At 33.0% G+C, this 21,837-nt stretch overlaps 1 protein-coding gene across 1 annotated transcript in view; it reads right to left on the bottom strand.

Annotated features, from left to right (window-relative positions):
- Positions 1-435: 435 nt before the first annotated feature.
- The window catches only part of UbcE2H (ubiquitin conjugating enzyme E2H), a 46,158-nt gene continuing 24,756 nt past the window's right edge, over positions 436-21,837 (bottom strand). Inside the window, exons 3-5 of the mRNA XM_072546707.1 lie at positions 16,530-16,697; positions 15,928-16,056; positions 436-10,454 (exon numbers count right to left, since the gene is read on the bottom strand). Coding sequence (XP_072402808.1) covers positions 10,336-10,454; positions 15,928-16,056; positions 16,530-16,697 — 416 coding nt within the window. The 3' untranslated portion in view covers positions 436-10,335. The remainder of the gene's footprint in view (positions 10,455-15,927; positions 16,057-16,529; positions 16,698-21,837) is intronic.

Genomic DNA, 21,837 nt, shown 5'->3' with positions numbered 1-21,837 from the left:
AGTTCGAGAATTAGGTGTTCGCCTTTCGGGATACCGATGCACATAAATTTGGACAGCTAAATTACTGTTACACTGCGCTTCTCCATAAATAATCAGCAAATCATGTCATTCACGAATCGAAAACATTTTCGCGGTGACAAACTATCTGTTTACAATAGTTTTGACTGTCTACGATTAGATTTTCGTACTGCACGTAGTTAACAGATTTCTGTTTGCATACCAAAATGTATTTTCGTTTTTTGGTCAAACGGTTGAATTTAGAAAAAAATGTTATAAGACTTTTTTGCTCTATATGGTGCCTTCTACCTATACCTTTAAGGAACGCATTATTTTCGAGGACACCCTATATGGACTTAATAATTTTAAAAAAGTTCCGATTTTTTGCATAAATCGTGTTTTCTTGTAAAAATGACCTTGGGAAAAAGTTAAAACAAATTAACATTATAACATTTTTATTGATCAGACGTCTTTGCTAACAACATCTACGTTTATATATCCAAATATCCTGAGGAAATATCAATAAATGTAATTTTTTAAGTAAAAGTTTTACTGTGTTACTTATGACTAATTGAAGAGCCGAAGAAGAAACTGGAACTCCAAGGCGATCATTGCAATTCGAATAATTTACTAAATTACGAACGAAACATGAGAAAGAGTAGATAATTATTGCTTAAGTACGCTGAAATTTTAGTCACAACTTTCGCAATGTAAGTTATAATTATAATACCCGTACGACAAAAAAAAATTCAAGAACAGAATAAAAACAAAATCAGATGTGAAACGGTAAAATTACAAGAAGTGTCGAAAATTCAAAATCCAAGGCCACTACGACCACGAACAATATTTTCTTTTGAGATTTGGTAAAATCTCTTCGGTAAAATAAAAAGTAACATAAATCAATTTAAAAAATTATATATTTACAGTTATATATATTTAAATATACACAAAAAATGAAATTAAACTTTAAATATAAACATTGCATAGTTTGGTTCGTATGTAAAATGTAATTTAATTTTCCTTTTACTATATTTCTTTATACAGTGTGGAAACCTTTTATGGAATATAACTATTTTTGGCTATATTTTAAAAAATTTCAATAAACCCTCCAACAGGTCAACTTTAGAAGTCAAGAATTTCATGCTACGCGCTTTAGTAAGTCGCTAGTAATAGCGAGTACGAGTCAGAAAACCACGACGATTCAACAGAATCTAGTTCTGATATCGTTAAGTTGAATTTTTTTATTCCATTTCAATACGTGTATCACAATATTTTATTTGCACGTATGTTTCAGCTGACAACTCGAAGTTGGTATTGGAATCAACGTATGCAGATGCCAAGGCAATTGCATTCAAAAAATTTCTGAAGAAGAAAGGAAAGCTGTGTTTACAAATTTCTGGAACAGGGAATTTTTCAGCAAACAATGCTTTTTTATGTGGTATCGTAAATAGGTCTAAACCAGTCACTCACCGTCCAAGAAATGATACCACGCAAAAAAAACAGTAACTTACACTTATGTTGTAAATATTCTTAAGGGGATGTAAGTATTACGAGAGCACTCTAGAGGGGGCGAGGGTCTGCTTTGCTTATTTGATGACATGGGAGGGTCTAAATGGGGATAGGGATATATATATATATATATATATATATATATATAAATATATGTATATATATATATTTGAACGTAGCGTTACAATTAATGAACATTTAGAAAGATCCAAATTCGAGTTTGCAGGAAATGAATGTGTTAGCTCAAGTATTGAGTTGAGTGGAAATTGGGAAATTGATGGCTATCATGTTACTGCAAAATATGTTGGGTTTGACGAACAAGGAATTCCTGATTTTCCAGGTATTAAATGATATTCAGAACATGTAGAAACAGAATGCTATCGATCAAGAAGCGACCTATTTAGATTACTAGACAACAGGTTTCTTTCACCACTAGTACAAGTACAACAAACAGTTGATGACTTGGTTTTGGATGATGGAGAGCAATTTATCAACCTTCCATCGTCGAAGCGATTTTTGGTCTTCCATGTTGTCTATGTCACACAGGTTTTTTAAAACATCGACTTTAGGACCAGTTCGTCATATCTCATCGTTAAGACATGCCACATACATCTCAATCTGTTTTATGGCTCAATGTATTCTTAAGATTTTAATTACAAAAGTTTTCAGTAATTTCCCATCCTTTTGAATAAGTGTCCAAATATCGTATAAAAGCGATATGTCAAAACTTGTTTTATACGTTTTATGGGAATCACTTTTTATATTTATATTTTTGATCAGAGAACATCATTTATAATTTTCACAAATAACGCCAAAAATAATTATATTCTATAACATTATTAAATTAATTTCAGGTTAGGTTATAGATAATTTTAAGTTATAGTTTTATCTACTCTATTTTGTGACTTGTATGATTCTTATATATACCCTTGGGAAGTTTGTCCCTTCATGTTAAAAAAAAAATGAGACTAGGATATCTAAAATTACACAAAAGTTAAACATTAAGAAAATGGTCAAAATGTTTGATTTCAAAATCTCAGGGAGTTTGATTCATCATATGGAGGATAACAAACGCTCCATAAAAAAATGCACAGATGCAACTAAACTATACGATAGTTTTCTATACAACGAAGTAAAAAAAATGTTGAACACGTACGTTTTAAAGGCTAAAGTGCCGCGAAGTGCAAAATTAAAGCTGAAAAATGAATATACTTGTAAGATTGCATTCATTACGCACAATCTACTAACATAAAAGTCAGTAGCTGTATTGTCGTTCGGGAAATTAGGATGTCGGTGATAGTGATGTGAGACAGGAATTCCCTGGAAATAAAACTACGAATGAGGAAACTGTTTAAGTTTAATGAAAAATACAGGGTATGGTACAAAGGTCTTGACCAAGTGCCAGAGATTAACGTACCTCGCCTGAAATAAGAAGAAGAAGAAGAGGTCGATAATATAACATGGAGGAAAATTAAAGAACAAATGAACTCAATTCAAGAAAATTAAGACTAGAAACCACACTAGCACATTCTATGTAAAGCTAGCGATGAGGCAACTCTTACCTGGTCCTCGGGTGTTTTTCACATACATAGAGCTAAATTGTACAGAGAAAGAGAAGGGAGAAGAGAGGAAGACGAATTAACAAACTATGGAACTACAAGAAGTAGAGGAACTGGAGGAGGTCCATGCCTTCTTTTTTATGTGCCTTGTCCGGGCGCTCTGACATTGGCAATCATTCTGGCTGGCTCATTCTTTTCTCGACTCTACTCAAGTTTAAAGAGTTAGTCGACACTGCGGATAACTGTCCAGTCGCGAATGTTCCTCAGCCCTTGGAGCTGTAGACCCTACTGCTTGGAGGTATAGGTGTGTTTGCCTTATTTTTTTATTATTACAGTGCATTTTTTTATTTCTCTAGATAAGAATTTATTATAGTTAATAAATCTGTGACTTGTGACACTTCTTGTATAAGTTTTTGCAACACTTAGACGAGCAGGTCAGCCTTCAAAATTTTTTAAAAACTCTTGTAATTAAGTTAAACAAAAATTGGAATTTGTTTTATTGAATATTTTGTTTTTTTATGACTTAGCAATATTTTTGTAGAGCTGGTATCTAATAGTGTTTGGTAAAAAAGATTACAGAAGTTAATTCAAAGCGGAACCTTAAAAAATGTGAATTTGTCAAAAAATAATTGCTATAAACTTTCCAAAACCAGAGTATCCCCCATCCCGAGGAAATACTGGTTATGTACCGATATCTCAGCTGAACTATACAAAGAAGGTAGCCACAATACCATAAAATCACTACAGCAGCTCATACCGATATCCAGTTTCCACAAACGCAAAAGAAGGCAAAATTTTTGTAACTTTTGTAAATTTTATGGGAACACATTTGACATTTTGTAGCCATAGCTGTTGGAACATAACAGGTGGTCTAGGAACAGTGCAAAGTTTGAATGGAAAATGAATGTCAAAGTGTGTTTTAAAAGTTAAATAAAGCATTGTCAAATTCGATGGTAATGTAATTTGAAGATTTCAACTTATTTATTCTGGGAAAAAACGCTTCAGGAAGTACTTTTGCCAATGGAAATAACATATATATCCTATATCTATAACCTACGCTGTAGTGCCTTAAATAAAGCAGAAGTAGATTATCCGCTTGTAGAAAAGTCATAATGTTTTCCATGCAGTTGATCTCAAGGTTTCCATTATGGTGTTCTAAGTATGTCTACTTTCGATTCCGTTTTTCTTCTTTTCTGGAGATATTGTTTTTGAGAGTATTTGGTTTCTATTAGGTAAATCCTTCTTTCCGTTATTCAGTATTTCTTATTGAGTGCTATTGGTTTTGTAGTTTCTATTGCCACATGCGGTACTCAGAAGAGTTTTATGGAAATTAGATACAAAATCAGTGCAAACTCATTACTTAGGGATTTTTGGGGTCGCTGAAGACTAATATCATATCGAAAATGATGTGTGAGACACCTGGTGCCGAGGACGGGCCTCGTCTCCTAGGGTTTTATGGAAATTCGATACAAAATCAGTGCAAACTCGTTACTCGAAAATTTTGGAGTCGCTGAACACTAATATCATGTCGGTGATGGTGCCGAGGCACATTGTGCTCAGGAAAGATCTGATATCTCGAAGTTTGTGCATCGGAGATCATCACCGTTATGATATTCGTTACCAGCGACCATAAAATCCCTTGAGTAACAAGTTTGCACTGATTTTGTACCGAATTTTCACAAACTTCTAGGAGGCGAAACCCGTCCTGGCACCAGGTGCCTTGTGCATGATAGCCGACATGATATTAGTGTTCAACGACCCCAAAACCCCCAAGTAACGAGTTTGCACTGAGTTTTTATCGAATTTGAAATACGAACAATTTGAAAACTCCAGGAAAAAGGCCGTCCTGGGCACCAATTGCATTGGAGACCATCACCGTTATGATATTCGTCATCAGCGACTCGATAATCGTCCGAGTAACGAGTTTGCACTGATTTTGTATCGAATTTCCCGTCGAAGAGGCCCGACAAGGCTGTGTACAACCCCCTCTACTTTTTAATATGTGCCCAGAAGATATGTTTAAAGAGGAACTAGAATATATCAATAACGGCATATCAATTAACGAAAGTCTAGAGTGAATAATCTCAGATATGCAGCCGATACAATATCCTTGAGAACAGCACAATTTGGTTGATCGCACTACGCAGTATTGCGACAGGTATGGAATGGCTCTGAACACAAAAAATGAACGATGGGACCACAGACTGGAAATAAAACGACGCATTGAGATTTGAAGAAGAGTTTTCAGAAGATGAAAGCAGTATTGGGCAATGGATAACTGGGAATAGAAATAAGAACTAGAGTATTGAGATGCTACGTATTCTCTGCCCTTTTATATGGAGTTGAAGCCTGGACAATTACGGACGCAACTGCAAACAGACTTGCCAGCTTTGAGATACGGCGTTATCGAAGAATGTGTAAAATATCATGGATACAACACGTAACAAATACGGAAACATTAAGAAATATGAAAAAAGAGATAGGGGAGCACGGGCACGTTGAAACACTGGGCACCTTGAAACATTGTTCGTATTTCAAATTCTGGCGCGTAACTGAGAACCTGTTACTGTCAGTGAAAGGTGAAAACTGCAATATTTTATCTAGTTGAGTAGCATTATTCGAAAAGTTTATATTTACTAAATTGCTTTTATGCATTTTCTTTTCTATAATTGTTATGTTTTTTGTGAATTTGGCATAAAATAGAAAATATGGACGTTTGGGGTACAATGAAACATAACACTACGGGGCATTTTGAAACGTTCTAAGGTCTCATTAATATTTAATCAAAATAATATTTTTATTTTTGTTCCAGTATGGTTCGAAATCATCAGAGAAAAACCAATAAAGGTTTGTTTCTTGAAACTGACATGAAAGATGCAGTATAGCTCGTTTGTCAAGGCCACCCCATCAGGAGGGCAGCGGAATTAAAAAATGTAAACTACGTAACCTTCACCGTAAAGAAACGGAAGCTTGAGTACTTCGGACATGTCAAGAGGCATACTAAGTACAGGTTGCTACAGTTAATAGTCCAAGGAAGAATCGACAGTAGGAGGGGACCGGGAAGAAGACGACACTCATGGATGCATAACCTGCGACAATGGTTCGGACTAACATCGACCGAACTGTTCAGAGGTGCCGTAAACAAAGTCAAAATAGCCTTGTTAATAGCCAACGTCCGAAACGGATAGGGCAAAGGAAGAAGAAGAAGAAACTACGTAACATTATCTAGGTATGTGAAAAAGAAAAAAGAACGAGTGTGATACAAATTTAAAGTTTGTTCCACACTACAATGTCCGACAAGTGTTTAATGTAGAACAAGAAAATAAATTGAGAGAGTATTTGCTAATGTGTTCCAAAATGTTTTATGGTCTTCCAGTGGCGGAATGCAAGAAAGTTGCCTATGGCATGGTAGTAATAAATAAAATAAAATATCCAATTTCATGGGACGCTAACAAATCGGCAGGACAAGATTGGTTCTATGGGTTTTTGAAAAGAAATCCATCGCTCAGTCAAAGAACGCCTGAGGGATGTAGTTTGTCCCGAGCTACTTCTTTCACAAGGACAAATTTAGAAGTGTTTTTTGACAATTTGCAAGCAGTAATAATGCAGGGACAGGAAAGATTCAAGAAAAGCGCAACATAGGTAGAAGAAGAATGTCCTGACTAAGAAAACTCAGAGAATGGTTTGGATGCAGCTCAACTGAACTCTTTCGGGCTGTAGTGTCAAAAGTTAGAATAGCAGTGATGATTGCCAACCTTCGTCGCAGAAATGGCACGTAAAGAAGAAAGCAGTGTACAAAAATCCTTACTTTACAGATGAAACAAGAGTATTTAATCTGGACGAAACGGGCACATTCACAGTTCAGAAGCCTCAAAAAATAATAGTCGAAAAAGGAGCTAAGCAGGTCAGCAAGTGCACTAGTGCTGAGAAGGGTACCTATGTGACAACTTGTTTCATCTCAGCGGGCGGCAACTGTATCCCACGTCATGATATTTCCACGTGTACACTTTAAGCCTCACATGCCCCACTGGTATTCTTGGTTTGGCAAATCCATCAGGCTGGATGACTTCTGTATTATTTGTTGAAGTTATTAAACATTTCATCCACCACTCAAAAAGCAGCATGCAATCGCCTACTCTGATATTATGCGACAATCACGAAGTCACTTATCATTAGAGGCACTTAATTTGTGCAAAAAAAATGTGACTATGTTAACTTTTCCACCACATTCCACCAATAAATTGCAACCGTTAGACGTTGGAGTGTTTAAGCCATTCAAAACGTATTACAATGCTGCAATAGATACTTGGATGATGCAGCATCTTGGACAAACAGCAAATATTTACAATGTTGCTGGTTTTGTAAAGATTACTCACGAGAGAGGAATGACTCCATCAAACATCACTGCTGTTTTTAAGAAAACAGGGATTTACTCATATGACAGACATGTTTTCACCGATGCCGATTATTTATGTAATTACAGGTAAAAGAGGATCCACCGTCAGATAATGCTCCTGCTGAAAAAATTAACAACTAAATAATGGAAATCGATGCAGAAGCCAAATCCTCAAGTTTCAATAACAACTCAAGACCCCAGTACTTCTACTACCATCAGTAATGTAAAAAATTTCCTTATGCGGACCTGACGATTTTAGAGGATTTCTAAAGGCAGGGAGTAGGAAAAACAATAGAAACGGTCGAGCAAGAGGAAAAAGTATGATAGCAACCAGTACTCCAGAAATGACTGCAATTGCCAATAAAACGGCGGGATCAATAGCAAAAAGAGAAATGGTCAAACGGAAAATAACACATTTTAATAAGGACACTAGGAAGAAATCCAAAAAAATCGAAGATGTTCAGTCTTCATCTGAAGAAGAAAATGTGGTCAATTATATTGAGGCTGATGACGACTTAAACGCCATTGAAGACATTTTCATTTTTGATGAAGACAAATTCATAGATCTGGATAGGTCATCCATTAAAAATGATTATGGGTGGAATATAAATTAAACAGTCAGAATTAAGTAAGTTCTACGTTGGACTTGTTATTAAAGAAAAGCATACGAACGGAGATTTCGAAGTGAAGTTTTTCAGAAAAAAAAGACATAACACCTTTTTAGATCCACCAGTTCCAGATGTATCAATAGTCGCTGAGAATAGCATTAAGATGATTTTGGAGAACCCGGTTTTTGCGGGATCAACCCAATGCCAAAAACAATTTATTTCTTTCGGAATCGACTTCACTAATTGAAATATTGGCTAACTACTATATTCAACGTTTGAATTATTTTTCCAAGAAATCTCATTGGTTTATTGTACAACTTGGTCGTTTTTATATATGTTACATTGTACCCCTATGTATGTTACATTGTGCCCCAGTGGTGGGGCACAATCAAACATTTTTTTTTTAACTTGAATGGATTATTACTCAAAACAGTTAATAAGGTTTTTGGTGCTACTATAAGTCTGTTCCTAGTACTGAAGGACATTTTTTAAAAATACATTTCAAACTGATATATCTACATGCAAAAACAGGAAAAATAACAAACAAATTTGTGTTTCATTGTGCCCCGTGCTCCCCTACTCAATACTAAGAAGGAAAGAAAAATGAGTTGCTTTGGTCACATGCTAAGAAATGAAAAATATGAGTTGATGGTTATAAAAGGGAAAGTGGAAGGAAAAGGTTTGACGACTGACATGACGTCCTGGTTGAAAAGTTTAAAGCAGTGTAGTAGAAAAACAACAACAGAACTACTGTAGACAGAGTTAAACGGACCATGATGATCGCAATGTCCTTAAAAGATGAGGCACACGAAGAAGTGGACGGGAAATATAACAACGTAAAAAACACCAAAATGGTCTCATATCAAGGTGTTCAGGTAATAACAATCAAAGAAAAACAGATGACCGCTCAAATCAAAAAAGATAAAAGGGAATTTAATAACGTAGAAAAACAGATTTTTGTTTGGCAAAAGGAAGTCAGGGTATTTCTTCGATATCAACGATCAGAGAAAGGCGTATGATATATCAAACGAAAGAATAGTGAAGAATATAACGACGTACAAAAACAAAGAAGTCATCATGCCAAAAAGGCGTTAGAGAGATAGATAGAGAGATAGAGATTCTTCGGTATTGATCAGAGAAAAGCGTGACTAAATGAGAGGGGGAGAACAGAAAATACCGACAGAAAAATAAAAATTATATGAAATATAAGGACACTAAGTCGTATCTTTGGTATTAATAGTTAAATCGCAATATATGTAAACTCCTTGGAAAGAAGCTTCGATTCTGTCAAGTGTCCCACGGCTCCTCAAACTATTTTTTTTAATTTTTTTTTCTTACAAAAAATTCACTCTGAAGACATATTTTAGAAATATAATTTTATTTCTATTTAATTAACAATTTCACAAATGATTTACAGAAATCGCAAGTTTTTGTTTAAATATTATTTCTGGATACACGAAATGCATATACTTATACGTATAAACAAAAATTTGAGATGTGTTTGCTATCATCATCTATACTTATATATCCAAAAATGTAAGGAAATAACTAAAAATTACTAATTAAAGAATCGAACAAGAAACTGGAACCATCTAGAATATCTTATTAGGATAAACGAGAAAAAATAATTAGCTTTTTAACGCTAACACTAGTTGTTATTTTTATAATAAATAAGTAAATTATTATTATTATTATTATACCCTAAATATGTAGCTCTAAGAACTGCGAAAGTATCAAAGAAATGAGAGATTTGAAATAATTACATCAGTTAAATCACTCATATGGATCAGTTACTTTCAACAATTCTGTAAGGGCAGTATGGTGCAAAAACTTCCTTGGAAATAAAAATAAATTACAAAACATTGCCATCTGTATCTTGAAGTTAATGAATCTTAGCCAGGTTGACCAACAAAATTGGTGGCATTGCTGGTAGCCTTGATGGCGTTAGCAAACTATTTCACAAACTATCACAGGTCTCCCAGAGAAGCTCTGGGAGCTCTAATCATGGTTGAACAGGCAGAAATTTATATTTGTAATGTTTCTGTATGCAAGGTTAGACTGGCAATAACAAACATCTTGTTAGATAACGAAATCACACTTCGACGGCTACGACTATACCAATGAGTAAAATAAACTATGAAACATCAAAACAATCAGAACTATATAAAAAACTCTTTTTTAAGATCACATCTGTAGAATCATCAATGTCACCTATTCGGGAGGAAGTTGATTTGAGCGAGCTTTTGGAGATTGATGACAGCCTGCGTTATAACTCCATGTCTTCAGCTTCATTTTCCGAAAAGTCTGACATACTTGATTCGCTATCGGAACTAACGTTCTCCTGACCCCGAAGAGCTTCCTCTGTCGCGTACTTCCGTACGTACTCTACAAAAATAAAGAACAATTAAACATTATATTATTACAAAACTTAACGAAAATAAGCAGATAGACGTTTTTATGACTATCAGAATAGGGAAATCAATGTTTTAGAGAGAGAAGTACCTTTTAGGTAAGTAAGTGTGAGAACGATATACAGTGTGACCCATTTAGATTGGAAACAGCTCTATAAAATTTGAAGTTGTTAACCGATTTTAACCAAATTTTTTTTAATGTCATGTAATGAAGGGTCTATTGCGGGACAAAATTTGAAATATATAGTTAAATTTTCAGGGCATTCTACGATACTTTTTCTTCGTCGAAAATGGAGAATTTCTATTAGCGATTTTTTTATTAAAAAAATTTCTACGCCACTGGATTTAGAGTGGCTTCGAGGCTTTCAAGGATGCCATCCTTGTCAATCAAGATGTTGCCTTGATGAGAAATTTAGCGTCTTCTGCATTTGAATTTTCTTCTTTTAATGTCTGATAAAAATTGCTAATAATTTCTTTGGCATCATCAGATAAATGTAAACGTGTTTTACACTTAGCACTAGCTTCACCGATTCCTGACATTTTACTTGAATAGTCGTGACCTAACCACCGATCTAAATGCAAGAAAATAACTGCCTGAATGTGCAAATGTCAAACTTAAATATGTTTCCCCCGTTTCATAAATTTCATAAATTATGGTTTCTAGATAGACAAATGATACCTAAATACCTATTAGCACGAGAATTATAATGTGTAAAGCTATAGAATAATAATAAGAGGTATACTTTATCTTTAACTAATATACTTGCTAATGATTTTTTAATTTTCTTTTATTTAAAGATTTTTTTTATTGGACTTTGGCTTGGAACCTTTAGCCACGTAATTACATATGAATATTAGTATTCATTCATACAGGATTGTACAAGGAGGACACTTTTCACGCTCAGGGATTCATCAGAGCGGCTTTATTGTAACAAAAAAGACATAAACCACGGTTAGGTAGGTGGGCAACAAGATTATTTAAAGATAGAAAGCTTCTTTATCGAAAGTCCATTTTATTTAAAGTGAAAACGACATAAAACAGATAATATTCTAATTCCATAAAATTCAAGTAATGAGCCCGTTGAACATAAAAATTGTTTGTGATCGTTAATAATAATTGATTCCAAGCAACTTAATTTCAGATGAGTAAATCAGATGAGTAAGCAAATATGACTACGGCAACATTGCCTCGTAAGAGGTAATTGTAATTCTCCGATCCCCTCCGACATCTTAGATTCTTAGACTCCTAGATAGAAAACGAAAACAATTTAGTAACACATAACAACGCAAGGAATATGTATCTCCGTCCGTCGATTTTTGTTTTGCTTCGGTATACCCGGTTCATTTCTTATAACATAAACTCGATAAAAATACACTGACCATTATAAGGCGTTGCATTTGTATCGGTTTTTAATAATGTGAACAATTGTTTGTGGTTGAATTAAAAATAAAAGCGCATTTCTTTAAAAAGATAAAACAAAAAATATACTCTTATTGAAAATAAAAAATAATTCCTAATAAAATAAGAAATAATTTTTTATGTCCTACAGAAATGATTCAAATATTTGACCTTCTACGGCTGAACAGTATCCCAAATCTGTCATAAAATCTTCTGCGGGCAGATGTAAGAGTTTCTGCTGTTTTTGAATTCATCCAAATTTTGGGCTCTGGCTTCAGGATGATCGTAGTCGATGTTTTTTAAGTGTCTCCAAAAAAAGAAGTCTGTAAGAAAGAAGGTGTAAGATCTGAAAATCGCGCAGGCCCCTTAATATCGCCTGTTCCACTGATAACTTGATTCGGGAAAGTATTGTTTAAGTACTTCCTAATTATTCGAGCGTTGTGAACTGAACAGCTGTCTTGATGGAACCAAACATTCTCCATATTTACATCAGGAAGATTGAGAATAGCGGGAAGAACATGATTCTGTAACAAATCGAGGTATACTCTACTATTCAAGTTGCCCTCAATAAAAAATGGACCTATGATGTGGTCTCCTATAATTCCAGTCCAGACGTTAACTTTTTGAGGACGTTGAGTTCGGTAAACAACACTTGGAAGGAGGTGTATATCTAATTTGAAACTTAATGTACTGTATACACGCATTATACAGCGATAGATTACTCGAAATCCATGTTTTGAGTAAGAGAGAATTAATGTATCCTTGTCCAAATATTCTTACTTAAAGTTGAAGGTTTAACGATCACCAAGCTTTTTATAGAATGTCAATTAGTTTAGTACTTTTTTAGAAAAAAATTCCAAAAATTACTAATTAGGGCATTTTTTCAACAAAAAAAGTGCAAATAACTCGAAAAGGAAGCATTTTTCCAGAAATTAGCAAGATAGAAAAAGTATTTATTGCGATGAGATACGCCAAAAAAATTGTTTTTTGTTATACATTATATGTTAAAAACAATTTCCTGCCCACTTGGAAAAATTAAAAAAAATACATTTGAACTTGAAAAAATATAAAATCGAATAAAAAACGTTTGGTGCGGTAGAAATGCAAAAAAAAATTAGTCGCTGTATGTTCTGCTTATAGGGGTAAACCGGGCGTCTATAAAGATACAACTCTGATGAGTGAGCGTAAAGATTTAATATTATTTTTTAAGATCTTGGATCCATAGTGCACATGTTTTAAGAATATTAATAAGCTGTGTATGGTTTTTCTTTTCGAAGGCTAATAATTATATATATATATATATATATATATATATATATATATATATATATATATATATATATATATATATATATATATAGACAGTGCCGGATACAAGGGGGGTTCACGGGGGTCATGACCCCTCCCCCCAAACAAAATTAAATATCAATCAAATAATCCTAAAAGTCACGAGAGGAAGTCACGAGATAAAATGATTCAAACTCATTTATTCTAGGGGTAAGTGTAGAATTATGCGGAAGTCTTTTCACATTGCTCTTTAAAAAAATCAACAATTCTGAATACAGTAATACCTCGACTAACGCTACCCCGACTTCAGAGTTACGCGATTTTCAAATTTTGTCAATTCTTCATTTGAGTGCCAGAGAATTGTTCGATTATCGATGAGATAGAATTGCCGCCCACATATTATTGCTCATTCAATGACATGACTTTTCGCACGAAATCAGCACATTTTAATTTTGTATTAGGTATTTCTTATCTTCAGTTTTGTCTACGAATGGGTTGTTTGTAATTTGAATATATATTATTCAATTGATTATATTAGTTGAGACTGTGTGTTTCATTTTATAATTTATCTAGAATAAATATCAAAGTGAATATTGTTGTTGCATTAGCTCTGTATGATACGTTAGTGAATACAAATAAAGGAACTAGGGGCTGCTGTCCAAGGTATTTGTGAAACTCGTTGGGCTGAAAGGCATGAAGGTCATCTTCAGTTCCAGGGCGAATCAATCATCAAAATATACAACGCTCTTGAAACAATTTCTACGTGGAAGGGCAGTAAAATGTCAGCTGATGCATTTTCATTAATGCAAACTATTAGGAGCCCAGAATTTCTCATTTCAGTAGTTTGTCTTAGTAATGTTTTAGGTATAACTGTGTCGTCTTCTTCAGTCAATTAGATTTAAAGAAGGCCACTGAGGCCATAGAGGACACTAAATACATTCTTCAAAATAAAAGATCAAATGATGAATCTGTTTTTGGCAAACTTTACTATGAAGTAAAGGAAATAGCTGAACAAACAAACCTGTTAACTCAAAACCAACCTGCTAACTCTTGCGAGAAATATTTCCGAAGATCTATTTATTTATCCCTTTTAGACAATATCTTAACTTATTTAGAAGAATGACTTTCACCGAAAGTTATGAATCTATTTAATCTTCGAGTTGTTTTACATAAAACTAATAACACACCAGAAGATAAAGTTGCATTAAACAAATTTGTTGACACCTTCCAGGATATTATTGGACCATCTACTGCATATTCCACAGTAGAACAAGAGTTTTTACTGTGGATTCAAAAGTGGAAAAGAGTCGTGCAAAATAATGGAAAACTTTCTGATTCTATTTTAGAAGGATTAGAAAACTGCGATATTCATATGTATCCAAGTATCAGAATATTTTGAAAATATTAATTACATTGCCAGTCAGTGCTGCAATAGCAGAGCGTAGTTTTTCTACGCTTAAGCGTCTAAAGACTTGGCCTAGAGAAAGAAATTCGGAGGAAAGGTTAACTGGTTTAGCACTCATCAACGTGCATCCTGAAATTTCTCTAGATGTTGATATACATTTAAAAGAATACATTTCATAAAATTATATAATATTTACTTATCTTATTCTTATAGTATTTTTAATCACTGAACTTTTATTTACCACTCGTTGCCGGCTGTTGCTGACAATTCGTGCGAAAATATTAATACCGAGTAAAAAATATTTTACTCACTTGTAGCCAAATATGCCTAATTATAGAAATAACTATCCTTAAATTACATTATGTTTTTTGTTGAATAAATTAATTTAAATAAAATGCTGTTTACACTTCTTCTTAAAGTTCCTTCTTCATTACGGAAGGGTAGCTATAACTACAGCAAATTGCTCTCTATCTTGAGCTGTTCTTAGTATCGAATGTGTGTCCATGCCTGTTCAGTCTCTTATATTCTTCAGCCAGAAGCATTTTCTTCTTCCTGGACCTCTTTTTTCTTCTACTTTCCCTTCCATTATGAGTCGTAGAAAGTTATATTTTTCTCCTCTGTAAATATGCCCTAGATATAACTGGTTTTTCTGTTGTTTACAATATTTAGGAGTTTTCTCTCAGTACCTCGTTGTTGGTCACGTGCTCTGTCCACAAAATCTTCAGCCTCCTTCGAAAAATACACATTTCAAATTCTATACGCCTCATACTTGTAATTCCGAGAGTAAATGTTTCCACTCCGTATAGCAATAAGGAATAAATTAATGTTTTTACAAATTGATATCGGATATCCAACGATAAGATAGAGTTTATTAGGAATGTTTAATACATTCATTAATGTTTACACGTACATTCAGTTATTGCATTTAAATTACTTTACTTTGGTTTATACTTTTGGGTTTTAATAACTTCTAATTGGTTTAATATATCGCTTAAAATAATTATTGAGAAAATGGTTCCCTTACATGCCGCACAAATAATATCAATCGTAAAGGTGCAAAAATCTAAATCCCATATCAAAATCACCCTGAAGACTCCCCCCCACAAAAAAATTTCCGAGGATCAGCACCTCAAGGCTCTCAAGACCCGTGACCCACATTATCTTAAATATTAGATAGCATTGAACACATTAATGAAGTGAGATTTTTATTTAAAATTCTAATATTCTAACAGTTGTCCCGTAACAGATATTCCCTTCATCGAACAACACCACAAATTGTGGAAATTATTTAAATAAATCTAACGTAAATAACATTATCCAAAAATGCCTGGTAAAAGGCAAACAACTTAAACTTACCTTGTACTTTCTTTTTGTATTCTTCAGGCTTATGAAGATACATCGCAGCTGCATCTCCGTTGAGTGGATCAATCGGATTGGGGTAGGTTAATAGTTGTGGAAGAAACGATTCGAATATATTTGATAAATCTAAAAGAATATGAAAATTAAATAATTTATCGGGTTAGGTTACCCAATAAGATTTTCGGAGATACATTTGTTTATACTTAGTTTAGACATTGTGGGTGTTTTTTTGTTGCATAATATTAGTATTTTTGTGATTTACAGCTACAAACTATAAAACATTACTTATTTATGTATTAGGCACCTAGTTCCTAATACATACAAGGTTGTTTGATCTAAAATATTCCTGTATAAGATTGGGAATACCCAGAATAAAGTTGGATTCATAACTTTTAGTAGCAAGTTGACATGGCATTAAATTAAGTATTTTTGTGGTGTTGCACGTTTTACTTCTATTTTAATGAGTTTACATCTGGTTTCAAGTTTAGATAATAAGTCAGGATCTATTGTCCACGGATTGATAGCGAACCTGCTCTGTTCTCTGCAAGTTCTTGTAACTGCTTTACACCATAGGCAATATAAAGACAATTACAACTTACCGTATAAAGCAGTCCATGCTTGATTGATCACATCCAAGCAGACAGTACCGGACACTTCATCAATATTGGGATGGTAAATACGATTCATGAAGCCAATGCTTGGAGACTTAAATGGATAATGTTCTGGCAAGTGCACTCGCACCTTCCAAACACCACCTTCGTAAGGGGCTGAAAAAAATAAAGTATTCAATATTTATCTGTTTTAGCTTAAAATTTTAATCAAAGGCCAAAAGATGACCCAAAAAATAACAAAATTATACTGAAACAGTGGCATCTCCTAAGGTAAAATGTTCGGGCAACCTCTGATGAGTACCTCACAGAGAATACACTGGTATCACTGCAAATCTCGATTCTAACGTGGTTAGTTTCTTATGTTAATACATTTTGCATGATTTTTATATGCTTTAGAACTTATCTTAACTTTAAATGACCTTGTTTATTATATTCCTGACAAATAGATCCCTTTTATATGTAACAGAACTAACCAAAGGGGCTTAAACGTGTTTTAGGTTACTTTATTTTCTTTAAGATAATTATATAGAGAAGTAAGGTTATGTATTTTGAATTCCTAGTGTGGGACTACTAAATTATACGATATATTAAGAGATCACGCGTATGACTCATTTCATTATTTCTTTACTGGAGTAGAATAGAATAGAATTTATTTAGTCAATATACAAATGTAGTTTTGTTTTTCACAAGTCAAAGGACTAGTGTCAATTATTACATACATACATTATAAAATTTAAGTAAAATTTTTGCGAATTTAAATATTACAAACCGATATTTATTACTAACAATTTAAGAAACGACAAACACAAAAATATGAAATATCGTCATAATAGGCAAATACCCTGACCAAACTAGTACTATTGTGTAAAAGCTGTACTTAGTAACTCTGTTTTTGAATAGAAACAATGTTTTAAAAAGTGTGATTTGATTTTAAGCTTAAACGATAATAAGTGAAGACTTTTTACTTCATCTGGCAAAAAGTTGCCAGTACAAACCATCAGCTGAATTTTTTATACTCTTTGTCACTCTAAAATGTTGTGCTCTAACAGCACCTCTAGAGCTTTTATCGTGATCGTGAAAGTTGGGAGTTTATGTTAAACTTACCTTTGTTGGCATGAATTTCAATCAGCGTCTCATATACAGGGTAGTTCTTAAGTAATTTTACAAACAGAAACCGTAGATTCTGCACTTTAAAATATTACGATTTAAGCCAACTTACTTTAATAAAATGTTGATATTAAGAAAGATACAGGGTGTTAAAATGGAAATTTAAAATTTTATTTTTCGCTATAACTTTTACGTTTGTAAAAATTTGTGGACAAAAATTTACAATTGGATGCTTTTGAATAGGATATATTATAATTTTATACATGCTTTAATGTAACTGATAGAGGGCGCCACATATGTGGCATAAATTTGCGCTTAAATTTTTTGCTCTTTAATTTAGCTTTATTTGCGTTGAAAAATATTAAAGATACATTATTTTTACAAAGAAAAGGTATACTTGTTAATAACTTCAAAATTCAACCGTTTTCGAGATAATCGCATTTTATAAGTCAGCTGCATAATAATTCTTAGTTGTGATATTTGTGCGGTAAAGCACTGAATACCTGTCGATAAGCATAATTAATATTTTATTCTTATTAAAAGAACTTAAAGATGATAATGTAACATCATAAAATGCTTTGTTATGGCTGCTAAATGCCTTATTGAAGAAAAGCTTTCATCTTCTTCTTCAGGTGCCGTGTCCATATTCAGACGTTGGCCGTCATCATGTTTACAATTTCCCTTTTCTATCGCTTCTTAAGTTTCTATACTGGCGTTGTATTACTTTTTCTCTTTTGTAAAATGCTGAGAACCCAAAATATCTGGTTTATGCAAGATGGTACATCACCACATTCTAGAGAGCGGGCAGTGAGAACATACTTAAATATAACTTTTCTGAACGTTGGATTGGTAGTGTTAGTCATATTCCTTGTTCCTTGGCAGTGTGGTAAGATATTGATACAATTATTTAATTAATAAAAAATCACAAAAGAATACTCATTATTCATACGTAAATTGTTTACCCATTTTCATTAGGACAATTAGAAACTACAGCACAGGTATTGAATAACACATATGTGTCGTGTTTCATAATACTTTTGCTACAAATCTAACATTAAAGACTTAGCATTTTTACAATAATATCATCGTTGGCTTAATAACCGATATCATTTAAATTAGTTAAATTTAATAAACACACAGGCAATTTAGTTCAGCATAATATTAATTCGTTAGTAAATCATAATAGTCCATTTGTTCGAGATGTAATTATAGTTACTCGTAAGCTGTAACGTAATCGTATAAATAAGTAATGTCATCGATACGTTATTCTGTGTGTATATAAGTAACCAATAATCGAGATATATCACAATTTAATATATAAATCAACTTTTGCCACAAATAAGATGTAGTTCCATAATATATTCTAAAATTTGGATATGTATCCAAAAGAATATATTCATCCATTAAACATTATAGCCACCACGTAGCCCAGAATTTAATCCGCTTGATTTTGGTGTATGGGCGCATTAAGCCAACGTATTTATAAGAATCCCATAAACATTCGCAACCTAATATAGGAAGAAATAAATACTGCAGTAGTTTCTTTAGAACCAATGATGCTATTTAATATGAGACGATCGTTTATGGAATATATCGACAAATGAATTAAAGAAAATGGTAGACATATCGAACACTTACTTTGACAAAAAGTTATGTTATTTAGTTTAACTATTTCTTAGTTTGGTTTGTAAATAAAATGTTTTGATTATGGCTTTTATTTAATATAAAACGTAAAATGTTTGATGTAAAATCCTATTATTCTGTTATTTTGTCAAATCCTATTATTAATTATCCTTCTGATATATTTATTTTATTTAATATTTCGTTAACTATTAACTTTAGTTAAAGGTATTTTGTACCAAAATTCAGAAGTATTGATGTTTTTGTGTATTTTTCCTTCGTTGACAGGAGTAACTGCGTTAAATCAGAATTATGCAGCTGATTTGTAAAATTCGATTATCTCGAAAACAGATATTGTTGATGTTGAGTTTTGAAGTTATTGACTAGTATACCTATTTTTTGTCAAAATAATGTATCTCTAATATTTTTTATCACAAATACAGATAACTTAAAGAGCAAAAAAGTTAAGTGCAAATTTATGACACATATGTGGCGCCCCCAATCAGCTATAGGAAAGTATGCATCAAATTATAATTTCTCATATTTAAAAATACCCAGTTGTAAATTTTTGTACATAAACGTTTACAAATATGAAAGTTATAGAGATAAATATAAGTTTAAATTTGCACTTTAGCACCCTGTATCTTTCTTAATATCAACATTTTATTAAAGCAATTTGGCTTAAATAGTAATATTTTAAAGTGTAGAATCTACTGTTTCTTTTTGTACAATTACTTAAGGACCACCCTGTATATATAAAGAGTGAAGATAGTGGGATAATACCTAAATCCAGAAATAAGGGTTTACAGTGTCCCTATACTCTGCTTTTGCAACTATCCTCACTACTCTTTTCTAATTTAAAAATTATATCTGCGTGACAAGAATTACCCCAAACAGTTATTTCGATAAGAATGCTTCGGTGTTACGTATTCCCTACTCTTCTTTATGGCTTGGAAGCATGGATATTAAAACAAGTGCATCTGATTAAGTTGGCCGTTTTTGAAGTTTGGTGTTACAGAAGAATCATGGACTCAAAGAATATCAAACGCAAAAGTTACTTGAAGAATAGGAAATGAAGCTGAAATAATATTCACTATCAAAAGAAGAAAACTTGAGTACTTAGACCATGTTATGAGAGGGCAAAGTTACTCATTATTGCAGCTTATTATGCAAGGCAAAATTCGAGGAAAGCGAAATGTGGGAAGACGAAGAATATCGTGGCTTAAGAACTTGAGGGAATGGTTTGAATGCAGAGTGCAGAACTATTTAGAGCGGCAGTCAACAGGTTCCAACCTTCGATAGAAGATGGAACTTAAAGAAGAAGACAATTATTATAAAGTATAATTAATTTGTCAATACTTATATCGATTGTTTCCACAATTATTTTTTTTGTTTAAGAAATAAAAATCCGTACAGTGTGAATTTTTTAAGCTATGCAAAACATTCCTGATTTCAGTATCACTAACAGGTAATAAAAATAAAGAGTGGCAAGGAGACTGTACATCTTTCAAAAAATCTATGACTACATTTTCATTTGTGGAATTAAAAGAACTTCGAATATGTTCAGCTACTGAAGTAATTATAGAAATCGTTTGATGTAATCGCGCTTGGACAGACTTTTTTATTTTGAAATTTATTTCTGTGATAATTTATAACTTTCCAACTGTCACGAGATACATTTTCTGAATTGAAAAAGAAATGCTTTAATGATATTGTTGATTTGTAGTGCTTTTTAAACTTTTTATACTCACTACAACCTTTTGTAACATCACCAATTATCTTTACTGTGGAAAGATTTTCTCGCATTACTTTTAATTCATCATCAAACAAATAAATTGGAGCTTTACTAGGAATTCGTGGTTTTTTATCGGAAAATTAATTTCAGTTAACTTTACAGACATTTCGGTAATAAATTGAGCTATAATAATTCTGTTGCTGTTTTGAGAGAAACAACTGAAACCCAATCAACGTTTTTTAACGAATGTTTAACATCAGGATGCCATTACTTCTTATATGTTTTCTGTATGTATTAGCACTACGACTTTTTTCTGATTTTGTTTTTAAGTAGAGAAATTGAGTAAGATCAGAAATACATGGGTCCACAATTCCACAACCAACTATCTCACTGCTTATGTTTGTTGGACAATTCGATGTAAATATCAGGATCGAATTGTTTTCTAATGCCCCTTTGTCCGATTCTTCTCGATCGCCGATGGTAAATAAATGGTTGAAGTGTGGAGTAAAATTATAGTTTTATTGACAGCTACTGTTTTAGTGTACTGTCAAAGTTTTACTTAAATTTGGTTGTGATACCGTATGTTTTCGAGGCGCTGGATGAGGTTGGATGCAAGAATCTTGATGCCTTTGTTTTCTGGTTCCCTTGGAATTTCGAATATATCTGACTACCTTCCACATCATGACAATCAACATAACAATGAATATAGTGAGTAGTCACATGGTTACATGAGGAATCCACTGATGGTTAGCAATGGTTTTCCACGTGTGTTCGGATATATCTTGGTCAAACTGCTCTTCCTCAACTACAATAATTGGCAACTCATCTCCCCGA

This window comes from Diabrotica undecimpunctata, chromosome 10 (genome assembly GCF_040954645.1).
Source record: "Diabrotica undecimpunctata isolate CICGRU chromosome 10, icDiaUnde3, whole genome shotgun sequence".
Lineage (NCBI taxonomy): Eukaryota > Metazoa > Arthropoda > Insecta > Coleoptera > Chrysomelidae > Diabrotica > Diabrotica undecimpunctata.
This window is presented reverse-complemented; position numbering and strand designations above follow the sequence as displayed.